Raw genomic sequence first — 13996 nt, forward strand, 5'->3', positions numbered from 1 at the left:
AAGAAAGAAAGTCATACAGGTTTGAAATGAAAAGAGAGTGAGTAAATGATGACAGTTTTTTTATTTTGAGATGAATTGTCACTTTAAGCCAGATAGTTCCTGTAGCTCAATTGGTAAAGCATTATGTTATCCAGAGGTGGACGAAGTACACATCTTCCTTACTTGAGTGAAAGTACAGATACTACTGGTCAAATATTACTCCACTACAAGTAAAAGTTGTAAAGACAGATTCTTACTTGAGTAAAAGTACAGAAGTACGTGCTTTTAAAAGTACTCAAGTATTAAAAGTAAATTTCCTTTATGTCAGTTGTGCATTGTTTTATTGTCGTATACCTTATGCCTCTGAAGCAACCTACTGAATACACCGAGTAGCTCACAGTATCAGTTGTATTAAAGGAGTAGTTCACTTCAAAATTTGCCCCCATTGACTTTCCATAGTCATTTTTATTCCTACTATGGAAAGTCAATGGGGGCAAATTTTGCAGTGAGCAACTTCTTTAAGAGCTTTATATGTTTAGCACACATAGGTTTAGTTTAGATATACCATAATCTCAACTCAACTCAACTCAACTTTATTTATATAGCGCTTTTACAATTTTCATTGTTACAATGCAGCTGCACATGAGACACATTGACTACAAGCAAAACAATCAAAGTTGTACCTGCAAAAACAAGAAAAGGTTGAAAACACAGAAGACAGACACACCCACACACAAAACACTCCACACACACAACACGCACACGCACCAACACACACAGACACACAGACACACACACACACACACACGTACGTACACAGACAAGTACGCACACACACACACGCTCAGTGAGAGCACACATTTAGGATAAAGGAGAGAGAAGCACAGGTCAAATATAACAGATAATAAATTCCTATATGCAATATTAATTAAGTAAAACTTTAAGATTCTAAAGCAGCCCCCCCGGTCAGGCAGATAGTGCAAAAACAGTATGCAAACGGTGGCGAGGAACCCAAAACTCTAATCGAGAAAAAAAACCTCAGGAGAACCCAGGCCCAACCAGGGGATTCCAGTTCCCCTCTGGCAAAAGCTGCTGCCTCTGCACAAGCTCCAGAGAACTTGCACAACAAGGCTAAATAAAATAAATAAACTTAATAATAAAATAAATTATAGTTTAAGATTATCATTAATAATCTAATAGCATTTGAAATTTTGTGGTGAAAACATGTCAAGAGACCGCGTCCTTCTTTATCCAGCTTAATCCTTTATGATCATTTAGCCTAATTATCCTCATTAGCCCCCCAGGCCTATATGTATTTATAAGCAGTGTTCTTTTATTTTGTATATTCCCTTAACCAGTTTTAGCAGCAATTTGCCAGTAAGTAGTAAGGTTCTTGTAAATAGTAAAGTGTAAGAATCCATGTGTTTGTTGGATTTATTACCATTTGTATTACCATAATTTAACTACAAACATAAACTATAGCTAGTATAATGAAACTATGGTATTTTTAGTTGCTGTGGTTTTACTAAAGATTATTAATTGGAGTATGGTTCCTATATTTAGAAAATGGTAAATTTGTGGATACTGTGGTTTTAATTCAAATACCATCCCTGCTGAAAAAAAACAATGATTTTTTTAATTAGAATGAGATTTTTAAATCAAATTCCTCTTTGTAGTGTGTTTTGGGTTTTATTCCAATAGGATTTACCATCCCACCAATAGATTCCATCACATACAATTAGACAACAAGTATCCATAGTACAATTCCCATTATAACCATTAAATCCATTACATTTTATGTTGTATTTTGGGCAGGGTTCTATTGTTTTTATTTCAACAGGAATACTTCAACTATAGTTACTTCCAGTAAAAACATCATTCATTTTCCAAATCGCTTTAAATTATATAGCAGCAGATCAGAAGTTAACACGCACGTGTAGCTCAAGGTGTATGTGATGCTTATTTACGGTTTAGCCGTTATGCCGATCATTTTCATGACAATGTTTCTACGATCTTTGACTGATCGTAACACACAGATGATTACACCACACTTTAACATGTGCCTTTTTCGTCTTTTATTGTTCTATTAGCCTTTTTAGAGCACTATCAATGGTGTAGCAGCGCCTACGTTTACATTAGTTTAGCGGGGAAGATCCCAGAGTTGCCAGATTTGTGTTAAAAAAATCTGCCAAATGGCCATTCAAAGCTTGCCGGAAAACTGCGAGCTTAGAAAAACTGAAATACTTGGCAACAGTAAAAGGTCCTTGCAGATCGCAAGCCAGATAAATTGCGCACACAGGAAACCCCGCTGCATAGAAACCATTTTCTACTTTTGGACCTTTTTATAAATGTAGTTGAGTAAAAAGTATGATATTTGGCTTTCAAATGTAGTGAAGTTAAAGTACAAGTACTCAGAAAAAATAATACTCAAGTAAAGTACAGATACTGAAAAAGTGTACTTAAGTACAGTACTCAGGCAAATTTACTTCGTTACTGTCCACCTCTGATGTTATCAATGCATAAGGTCATAGGTTGAATACTAAAAAACACACTTCCTCATTCCAACTTCCATGGTGATGATCCAATCAACTTCCGAAAGTTAAAATGAGATTTTCCCTCATTTCAGAAGCTATTTCATGTCACATTATGAAAAAAACAAAACAAAACAAATGTTTTTAATTAGGGATGTAACGATTCACTCAACTCACGATGCGATGCGATTCACGATTTACTCACGATTTATTTTTACAAAATGAGTTGAAACAAATTAGAAATGAACAACTTCCCTTGCATTATTTCTTAAATGCTTCATGTTTCTTTGTATAATAAAATTATGTTTTATTTCAAATAACAAAACTAAACTACAATTTTATAACAAATTAATAATAGAAAAAGTCTGTCTGTAATACTGTCTGTGCTTTTCTTTGATTTTTTTGCATTTAAGAAATATCAGCATGTTCACGTTTAGGTTTGCAGTGAAAATAGCGGCCCCTGCTGTTCAAAAAATGTATTGCGATTCAGTTCACACCTCAACCGATTTGAATCGTCACACATTACAATCGATTTTCAGCCGGCTCATGGTGAATCGTTACATCCCTATGTTTAATTGTTTGAGATTATCACATACGCAGTAGTAAAAAGTAAATTTGTTTGCTAAAGATGAACATCAACCCGTGAAAGGAGATCTGATGAAATATCGAGAAATGGAGGATGTTGGAGAAGAAAAGAGGGTAATGTGAAGACTGAGGACCTTGAAAATGATCATTGGCCTCATTCAGACATTCATGTGTATAGAGCTCTGTTTGCTTAATGACTTTACTGTTAGCACTGCACCACCAACTCTGTCACGTCTGAAGGTCAATGTGTTCAATAAATGAAAACAGACATCTCTTACCTTTCTACAGGAAGGGTTCTGGCATAGGTGTTAACTATAAAAGTGATATTTGTTGTCCCCTTTACAACCCCCTGTTTCCTGAAAAGAAAAAAAAGTTTCTGGCATGTTCCATACAACGTTTAACTATGAGCTTTGCCTTAGAACAACTTTATTTATTTTTTATTGTGTGTTATAAAAGCTGAAGGTTAACACTTGGTTGATATAAAAATTACAGCAGATTTCCCTTTTACAAATTGACTATGGTAAACACATTTTCTTCTTTTATTAAAGGGGTCATATGACACGGCTAAAACGAATATTATGGTTTGTTTTAGATGTAATGCAATGTGTATACACGATTTAAGGTTCAAAATGCTGTATTTTCCACATAACGTGCATGTCTGTATCTCCTCTTTGCCCCGCCTCTCTGAAACGCGCAGATTTTTTACAAAGCTCATCGCTCTGAAAAGCGAGGTGTGCTACGATTGGCCAGTTAACCGGTGCGTAGTGATTGGTTGAATACTGCAAGCGTGTGACGGAAATGTAACGCCTCTTACCATATTTGGAACATCAGGTTCCAAAGCAATTGTACTGACAGTACTGACTTGCGTGTACATTTGGGCGGTCTTAGTCAACTCATACCATGAACTGACGTAGATCTGTGGGGGTGTGGTTACACGAGGCGTTTCAGGCAGGTCTGGGTGAGCATTCGCTTTAGATAGAATGCATGTTTTGTTCCGACACTTTCATTTTTGCAATTTTACGTGTCTAATACATGCATGGGCAACTTATAACACACCAAAGACACAGAAAAACACATGTTCGCGCCATATGACCCCTTTAAACATAGTTACTGCAGTTATTGACAGACATAGCTACTATACAATGTGATAATTCCACTTCCAACAAATAGTTGTTCTTGCATGTCAGTGAAATGATGTTCCAATTATTTATTATTTGTTCACAGAATCTGCAGTGTCCACGTTTTTTTTTTGTCACCATTTTTCAGTCACTTTAAAGGGATTCTTCAGCCTAGAAACAAAATTTCCCTGTTTTACTCACCCTCAAGGCATCCTAACTGAATATGACTTTCGTCTTGAAGAGTAATGCAGTCGGAGTTAACTTAACTTTTAACTTATTCAACTTAAAAATATTAGTTAACACAACGAGTTTGCATGGAATTCATTAGTTAACTAACATTTTTAAGTTGAATGAACTCAAAATTTTAAGGCAGCCAGGTTATTTATTTTCTTTAAAATAAAAACGATTTTTTACAGTGAAGCTCAGGAGGACCATTGACTCAATTGAGCTGCATGACAAACAACTACAAGAAAACAAAAATCAGCACAGAAAAGGCATAAATGTCCATAGACTCCTTCAAAGCCTGCTTGCATGTAGACCGAGGCTTTCCACAGCTCTCTCAGTCTTGAACTGGATCCTCCATCATAAGTAGCTAGCCACAATTCATTATTGTGGTGAGATGTCCTGGATTCTCCTGGCTTCTTTCGTGTTTTTGAAAGGAGTGTTGCAGAGGCATGGTCAAATGTCTACCAGTGTTCACCCATGACCCCGTTTAAACCCATGGGAATGCAGATGTTCAAAGAGATTTGATAGTCAAAGCTACTGATGTTCCATTGTTTGACTGTAAGTTTCAGAGATATGATTCTTAAGAAGAAAAGTTAAAGAGGCACCGTCTTTGAAACGGGATCTTTTTCATTCAACACACTGTTCCTCTGGCAAACGATAAAAGCTCCGTGTCAGATAAGGAGCCACGTTTACACTTTCCTTTTCTCTCTGATGTACCAGAGAACAGTGGTATTGAAGAGCGCTTAATCTTGGCGCTATTCTTCTGGAGTGATTTTTGAAGACTTTTTGTATTAGCAGAAGGAAACAAACAAGATAACCAAGAATCAAGAAACCAATTTTACTGCAATTTTGAAGAGAAACATAAAATGTATGTTTATGAATTTACCTTGACAAGTTAAAGAACTCATGCAATGGTTTTATAAGTACATGTGTAGTTCCTGTCTCGATGTTGTTTTATTTAATTTAAACAGGAAGTTGTGATTGGACCTTTTAAAGGTCCCACTGTTTTCATCACAATGCAAAATCTTGATTTGCTCTGATACTAGTTGGACAGTCTCTGTATACGTAAAAACTGTATTTGGTCCTGTAACTATGTCTTCAGAGGTGTATAAAGAGCTCACACAATGAAGCGTTATGTTTTTATTACCTTAGAATGAGCTATTTCTATCTACTGTACATACACCGCGGGTCCCCTTACATGGAATTCGCCATGTTGTTTCTACAGTAGCCCTAAACGGACAAACTGCTCTACAGGTAGCGTTTCGTAAATACGTTATCTCCTTCAGCATAGAAGTGAAATCGTGACGACATCTTAGTCGTGTGTCAGCCACCGCAGTGCTTCAAAAGGGAGGGGGTGAGGGTTGGAGGGAGCTGTTGGTTGCAATTCGCAACCTCACCACTAGATGCCGCTAAATTTCATGCGCTGGATCTTTGAGTTAGTTTTGAATCATCAGTTTTGCTTTATAAGCTTCATGCAGGTCCTTATGTGGTTCTTCACAAAGTTCCTTTCAAAAAGACCATTCAGCCCGATCACAACAGCTGGCTTGTTGAGCTTTTAAAGGAAATCTATAATGCTGTGTTGTTGGACTTTCTGACATTACGTTTTACCTCTTGTTTTCAAGGAAGGTGAGGGGAAATGAGATGTTTTTTTACCCTGACCCTAACATACTATAATGTGGACAAATTAGAAACAGTAAGAAAAAAAAGCCTAGAACAGAGTTACTGTCTGAAGTGCTGAAGTGTTGGGCTTGACGTATGTTAAGATTCTTAAGCCAATACATGAGTGAAAGTAATAACAGCAATAATGAATCAGACTTTGAGAAACCAGCAGATAGAGAGTGTGTGAAATAGTGTGAGAGAGAGGGGGGAATTGACTGCATTAACAAAGGCCCACTGATGGTGTGTATGTGTGTAATGTACACAGTGTGTGTAGTCTCTGTATGTTTACTGTGGTAAGGGTTTAAACAGTGGCCTGTTTGTCTGGAGGCAACATAATAAGGGCAGACAGAGACCAGGCCTCACTTGAAAACATTATAAAACAGGTACAGGCCTCTTGTCCTTCTCCAGTCACCAGATATCACAGCTTCAGCCGTGCACTTCGGCCATTCAGGATAAACAAAAATATGAACACGCATACAACAATGACCCTTGAAGGCCGCACATATCACAGTGTTTGATAAAGGAGCATGTTTCGTGTGTTTGTGATGCCTAATGAATTGAACGGGTTAGCTACAGGAATGCACAATGTAAAAGCTTTCCTGTAGCTCAGTGGTTGGAGCATGGCGCTAACAACGCCAAGGTCGTGAGGGTTCGATCCCAGGGGATTGCACATACTTCGAAACAAATGTATAGGATAATGTAATGTAAGTTGCTTAAGCATCTGCCAAATGCATAAATGTGAATGTAAATACAGAACACATTGCATTAGCTGAGAGAGTCGTGTGATTCAAAACCTGTGTATGAGTCTTTCTAATGTGGAACACAAATGAAGTTTTGTGGTTTTGCCTGTGCAATGGAAGTCAATGGGGGCTAATGTCGCTTGGTTTCCAAAATATCTTCTTTTGTGTCATACAGGATTGAAATGACATGATGGTGAATAAATAATGACAGAATGTTGGTTTTTGCATGAGCTATATCTTTAAGTACATTCAGGATGATTTATGTTTGGTTTATATTCACAAGTTCTGACGTAGTTGTATATGTATTTATCCTTCGTATGCATTCGGGTATTTTTATCATCTAAGGCTTCCTTTTCTTTCATTTTTTTATGTTTATAGTGCTGGCCCGGCTGGTGTCGGACCTCCAGGCGTTCCTGCTGGTCCTGGACAGTGAAAATCTCAGCTATATTGCTCAGGCCCAGAAGAAATCCATCTCAGAGCTGCTCTGTAAGCTGCAGGACAACAAGGACACACCAGGTATCCGCTTCATTCTCATCTGTGTGTCCAATATACAGTATGTGACCCTGTCTGTGAAATCTAATTCAAATTCTCAAAAATTGATTTCAAGCATTAATTTCACTATGATTTCAATCTTCGACAAGACCTTACTCAGTCGATATTAAAGATATCAAGATTATATTTTCGCAGAATGTTCTTTACATTATGCAGGATGATTTTATGTAGAAAACAGTAAATCATAAAAATGGGTTTTCACATACAGTATTTACTGTATGTTATTATATAGCCTACTGTATATACATTAGTTGTCTAGCGTATGTTTACATACAACAGCAATTAAACCAATACTTGATGAAATGATATTTGATGTTAAATATAGAACTTTACTTTGGTTGTTCCATCTGCACGTGATTGGCAAAATGTATGTTCTGCATTTTCTTGCACGTTTTTAATAAATATTTGATGCTTTATACTTACATACAAAAACTACATCTACACCACAGCTCTTATAAACACTGATTTATTCTCTTACACGATTGGGTTTGCCGGAGGTTATAAATGTTTCGAATCATGTAGAAATTGTAGGTGTGCTGCTTTCAGGATCGCACTTCATATTGACCTGCAGGTGCACAGATTCATCAGCTGTTAGCTGAACAGAAGGCATTTGCAAGACAGTTGTGTATAAAGGAGTCAGTTCAGGGTCATGGAGAGGTTATGAGGGACAGATGTTAAATTCAAAGTCCGCCACTTCCCTCATTCTCTCTGGCTCGTAAATTCCTCTGTTGGAAATATCAAGCTTTTCTGTGCCGTCCTGACTGACCTCATGTCTGTGGGACAGAGCCAAGTCTGGACTGTGCAGCATCATAGTGGATACACAGTAAACAGAGATGCTGTCGGCAGAGTTTTTGGGAACTGCCGGAATATTTACTTTATGGCTTACATAATTCATCCTTTTAAAGGAGACATATTCTACACTTCTCCTTAGACAAGGTTTCTTGCACCAAGGTTTTTGGAATGTAATTTATGTGACCATTTTCTGTCCTGTCTCTCACTGTGAGGCTGCTAATATACCTTTAAAGCTATATTTTTGAACGATGTCTGTGTGCCAGCATAGTTCACGCTGTCCATCAAAGGATATAATGTAACTTAATTTGAGATTTTTTTTACTGGAAAGAGTCAATTTATTATTGTGTGTATATGAAATAGAGTTCGTTGTCATCATGTTGCTAACAGACATTATTTTGTTGATTGGACTTTAATTCTTAAAGGGATAGTTCACCCAAAAATGAAAATTCGTTCATCATTTACTCTGCCTTAAGTTGTTCCAAACCTGTATAAATGACTTTGTTTGCCCATCAAAAAAGTCACACACTCTAATATTTCGATGGACCGCCTTTAGCTTTGATTACGGCACGCAGTCGCCGTGGCATCGTTTCGAGTTGCATTCATTTTTCGCCAAGATCTTGTATTGATGATGGGAGAGTGCGCAAAGTCTTCTCCAGCACATCCCAAAGATTCTCAATGGGGTTAAGGTCTGGACTCTGTGGTGGCCAATCCACGCTCCCTGAAACACGCTTTCACAATTTGAGCCCGATGAATCCTGGCATTGTCATCTTGGAATATGCACGTGCCATCAGGGCAGAAAAAATCCATTGATGGAATAACCTGGTCATTCAGTATATTCAGGTACTCAGCTCACCTGATTCTTTGGGCACATAACGTTGCTGAACCTAGACCTGACCTACTGCAGCAACCCCAGATCACAGCACTGCCTGGGAGGTGACTTGATGTTAGCAATGTTCAGTTCTGGGACATCATTCACTAGTACCATAGTAGAAAAAAATATTGTATATAGTTGTTTTCAGTCTGGACAGCTTTAAAATGTATTTTAGTCTAGGACTAGTATTAATCCCTGTCCGGGAAACCGCCCCTAAGTGTTTATCCAAACAACTGAAAATAAAACAAGGGTTTGAAAGTTCCCAGAATGCAACATGTAAGATTATGCTGTTGTAATGCTATTACTGTTTGAGTGTGTCCTGCTTTATTTATGCTGTTGTTGTCATTGTTAGCTGCCTGTTGTTTTCAGAGTTGTTTTTTAATTAATGATGTTTGTTGACCGTCACCATGAGTGCATGATGCATTGTTGCTACTATTGAACGTACATAAACACAAGCAGTTTGAACAGATACTTGAGCAATGTTTTGGTCTGTCTTAAAGGCGGGGTAACCGATTTCCAAATTACGCTTTAGACAACTGAGTCGGGCCGAGTACCAAAACAACCATGTAGCCAATCAGCAGTGAGGTGCACAGTGCACAGGACGGACATTAGTCGAGCCGAGCGCTGACGAAAGCGAAAGATGGGGGTAGGGGTGCATTTGTTTCGGTGATTTGAACATCAACAACGGCTAAGAGAAATCGGACACCCCGCCTTTAAGTGTGGTATGTAAATAATTCAACAGTATAACAAAGTGAAATAGAAGTTTTTTGGTTTTATTTCGTTTTTTTAATTGAAGTAAAATTGAGTTATTCATTTAAATGAGTTGGGTGGAGTATATCCGTAGTTGACTAAATTCAGGAATTTAAGCAAATATGGGACATTATTCTGTAAATTGAGTTGTGTGAACTATTTGGCCCAAAAGTACTTAAAATGAAAGATGAAAATAAAAACTTAAAAATGAAGTTTGATGCATCAAGTTTTATGTGTGTGTGTTTTATTTAGCTGAAGATGCGGAGTACATGATTATGAACTGTCCCTCCGGGAGCCCCGGTGATCTCAGGGAAAGCACCACTGCTGAAGCGGATTTGACAGAAGAAGCTCTTTCGGCCTCCTCTACTGAATGGCTGCAACCTGCCGTGAGTTCAAGACTCATTGCCACTGAAATGTCCATAAAACTTACTTAGTAAGACTACCAGACACGTACTTACATTGTATGACCTCTAAGTAGTCTCATAGATGTTCATGTTTATATTGCCTCAACCAATATGTGAGATTATTATTCTGCATGTAACAGGTTTAAAATAATACATAGAATCAACATGGAATCCAAACTGGCTTTCTAAATGAACACATTTGGCTACGATTCATGAGCAAACATTATTCCCAAAAAGTGCAATAAGTAGGGCCGTAACCTTGGTTTAAATTGTGAATATTTCTAGATTCAAACATTGTGAAAACATTTGAGATAATGTGTACAAAATATGTAACACTGTGCTAGTGGTTTGTGGATATTGTAATGCAAAATCTAACATATCGTGCCTTTAATATCATCTGAACAGACCATCCATTCACAGGAACGCAGTGAGGGTTTGTGTATGTGGGGGGCGGTTTGCATTCTGCATCTTTGGAGGATTACAGACGAATAATAGCACACACAACTGTGCCTCAAGGTCTGTGTCTATGTTTGTGTATGTGAGGACAAGAAGCTGTCAAAAGATAGCGTTCCAGTTTTTCGCCTCTTTCTGTTTCATGGTGAAAAACAAAGATAACGACACTTCCTTCAGGTGCAGAAATCAACCACCACAATGTGCAAATAAATCCAAAAACGGTTTCATTGTTTGTTAGAGAAAGGAACCGAATGTATTAATATAATTTTCAAGTGACCACTGGTGTGGCTTATCACTCACTAGTGTATATTTTTAGAGGTTTCTGTTGTGCTGCAGTGAGTAACACATGCCAAGCGCCAAATGTGAGTGAAAATGTAAGTAAATAAATTGGCAGTTGTTCGGTAACTTGATTAGGAACTATAACAAGTGACTATCACATGTTTTGCTGCTTTTACCCAACATTTCTCATAAGATGTTTTGTATTTATATATATCCAGAATAGAAATATTTGATCCTGTTTAAAGCACCACCTTCGATTTAGTCTACAGCCTTTTAGGTAAACACCATTTTAAAAATATCTAGTTTATCATACAGCATTTGGTTAAAAAATATTTATGACCGCCTGTGGCAGGTGTGGCACAAAGTTATTTTGGAACATGGCTGTGTATACTTAAAAAATCATTTTTATGTCCCCTGTAGTGTTTAGCTTGAGGATAAAAGCTTATGATATCGTCATAATATTTACATTAGAAAAACATGTATGATATATATATATATATATAAATGAAAAATGCAATACACATACTATTAAAACATTATAGTGTGTGTTTGGACTGGCGGGAGAACACTAGTGTTTGATGGCGTTGTAATGTATATGGTACAGCACGCTACAGTGTGTATTCGCGCGCTGTGATGTGTATTTTAAGCGACACTAGTTCAGTGGCCATAATAACAGGGCAGATCAGCCGGCTGCACACTGGCGGTTGTGGGGCCCAGGGCTTCGGGCTTGGACCCGAGCTTGTGTTGTGGGCGCCTGATGAGAGCTTCCCAGTTTCAGATCACCCTCACTGCGGTCTTTCCCCCTCATCTCACCCAAGGGTTGTGCGAGGCAGGAGGTCAAAGGTCAAATCCTTCTTCATAACCAAAGATTTTCAAGCGGGCAACCACATGTACACAACAGGGACGGGAAGAGCTAAAGAAGACTCGCAGCGCTGGAGGAATAACCATGATGAAAACTCACTCATTGCTGTTGAGGAAGCACAGTCAGTTAGTTGTGTTTTGGCGAATTCTGATATCCCAACCAGCCTCACACAGGGACATTGGCAGATGGGGGAGTGTCTGGTTGAACCGGAAGTCACTATCGACTTAAATATTGCGACATACACTCTTAAAAATAAAGGTGCTTTAATGGTTCTTCACGGCGATGCCATAGAATAACTTTTTTTTTGTTCCACAAAGAACCATTTAGTCGAAGGGTTCTTTAAAGAACCATCTCTTTCTTGTCTTTTTATAATCTGAAGAACCTTTTTTCGCCACAAAGAACCTTTTGTGAAACAGAAAGGTTCTTTGGATGTTAAAGGCTGATTATGGAACAATTCAGACAAAAAACGTTCCTTTATGGCATCGTGAAGCACCTTTATTTTTAAGATTTCTGAGCAAAACAGTATATCGAATGATAAAAATAGAGGGTGTGACTTGTTTTATTCCACTGTGAATTAATTCAATCTACAAAGTAGGCGGTCAGAAATGGAGCTGGCAGCAAACTAACGGATGCTCTGCCCAAGCTGTCGGACTGATCAGAGAGGGATCACCTCTGGAAAACGCCATTTTCAGATTTCGATTAAAAATGAAAACCCTCTTTTGTGGAATGACTTGCACAGATGAATTGTTCAGCACAAAACTAGTACACTACAAAAAGTACTTTAAGTTGTGATTCGATCTGTTTGATTACAGTAAACTAGGTTCTGTGTAGAAAAGGAAGAATGTTATAGGGAGTGTGTGAGATTTATGTTGCGTTTGTTTGTGCATCTGTCGCATAATTTCCTCCTTCGGCTGAATAATTATATATATATTATATATAATATAATGAATAATTATAAATCCAGAATGTTAATGTTTAATCCTAAAGTGAAATTCCTCTGTGGTCTGAATTGAAACTGAATTAAACAAAATTGGAAAAAGGTGGTCTTTTTTAAGCACTCACCTTAATGATGTTTTGAAACCCATTTTGCTGTTATTTTGTGCAACACAGTTGTAGAATCTTCAACCAGCTCTTGTTTATACAACAAACATTTTTTATCGACCATGTCTGCCAAGCTTCAACAACAACAAGAACCATTGAAAAACAAGTCCATTTAACAAGTCCAATGTCTTTTAATTAAAATGTTCATAATGCTTCATATTTGCTTATGACATACACATACAAGTGATGTCTAGACATAAATTATATTAACCACAATATACATTTTAATTAAATATAATATACAGCCGCAGGAAAAAAATTCATTTAATCAGCATTTCTAGATGTATTGTGGCCATTCCAGTCCAGTGTTTGTTGAATTTCAACAAAATCAAACCTCAGGGGTGACATGAAGTCATCCAACAGCAGACAAAGCTGTGACAGCATGATACACATACAATTGAACTTATCCTAAATACATAAACAAGTATTGCTGCTATAAGTTTTTTCAAACATTTTTTTTCCGTACAAATCAAGATTCACTAAAACTTTCGTACTAAAATTTATTGTAAATTAGAAAATATGGACAGTCTTAATAATCTCTCTCTCCCTCTATAATGTATATATATTAATGCTGTCTATCGATGAAAAATTTATCAATTATCTGATTAATCACACATAACATTAATGTTTTTAAATTTACTTTTACATTCTAATAATTTCACATTTAATCTCCAAATTAATGTAGAAACAACAGATTTTTTTTAACAACGTCATTTTATGAATGGAAACCAACATTCTGATATTAGTACTGCAACTGATGTATATATTAAATGTATTATTATTTTATTTATTTTAACATTAATTATAGCCGTTCAAAAACAACTTTGTTTCTCATTACAAGAATTTGGACAGGGACATCTACTGGGGGATGATAACATTAAACTCTAGCAAGCAGCATGTATTAGAGTGTAGAAGAGCTTTAAATAAAATAAAAAAACTTAAAAAAAAAAAAAAAAGTTACGCAGCGTTAACATTGACGAATTCTTTGACATAACCATCAACAGTTCACATTTCTAAAGCAGAGATTGCGCTGAGTCCGCTGTCCTTAACAGGGGAGTCATAAGTTAACAGGAAGATTTTGATACCCACATCAGC

General features: G+C 37.1%; 1 protein-coding gene across 2 annotated transcripts in view; it reads left to right on the forward strand.

Annotated features, from left to right (window-relative positions):
• Nucleotides 1-13996, forward strand: part of si:dkey-220o5.5 (actin filament-associated protein 1-like 2) — a 43316-nt gene that overhangs the window by 9554 nt on the left and 19766 nt on the right. For both annotated transcript variants that reach the window (XM_057356945.1, XM_057356946.1), the window contains exons 2-3: nucleotides 7216-7353; nucleotides 10055-10188. In XM_057356945.1, coding sequence (XP_057212928.1) covers nucleotides 7216-7353; nucleotides 10055-10188 — 272 coding nt within the window. The remainder of the gene's footprint in view (nucleotides 1-7215; nucleotides 7354-10054; nucleotides 10189-13996) is intronic.

Source organism: Triplophysa rosa, linkage group LG17, assembly GCF_024868665.1.
Source record: "Triplophysa rosa linkage group LG17, Trosa_1v2, whole genome shotgun sequence".
Taxonomy (NCBI): domain Eukaryota; kingdom Metazoa; phylum Chordata; class Actinopteri; order Cypriniformes; family Nemacheilidae; genus Triplophysa; species Triplophysa rosa.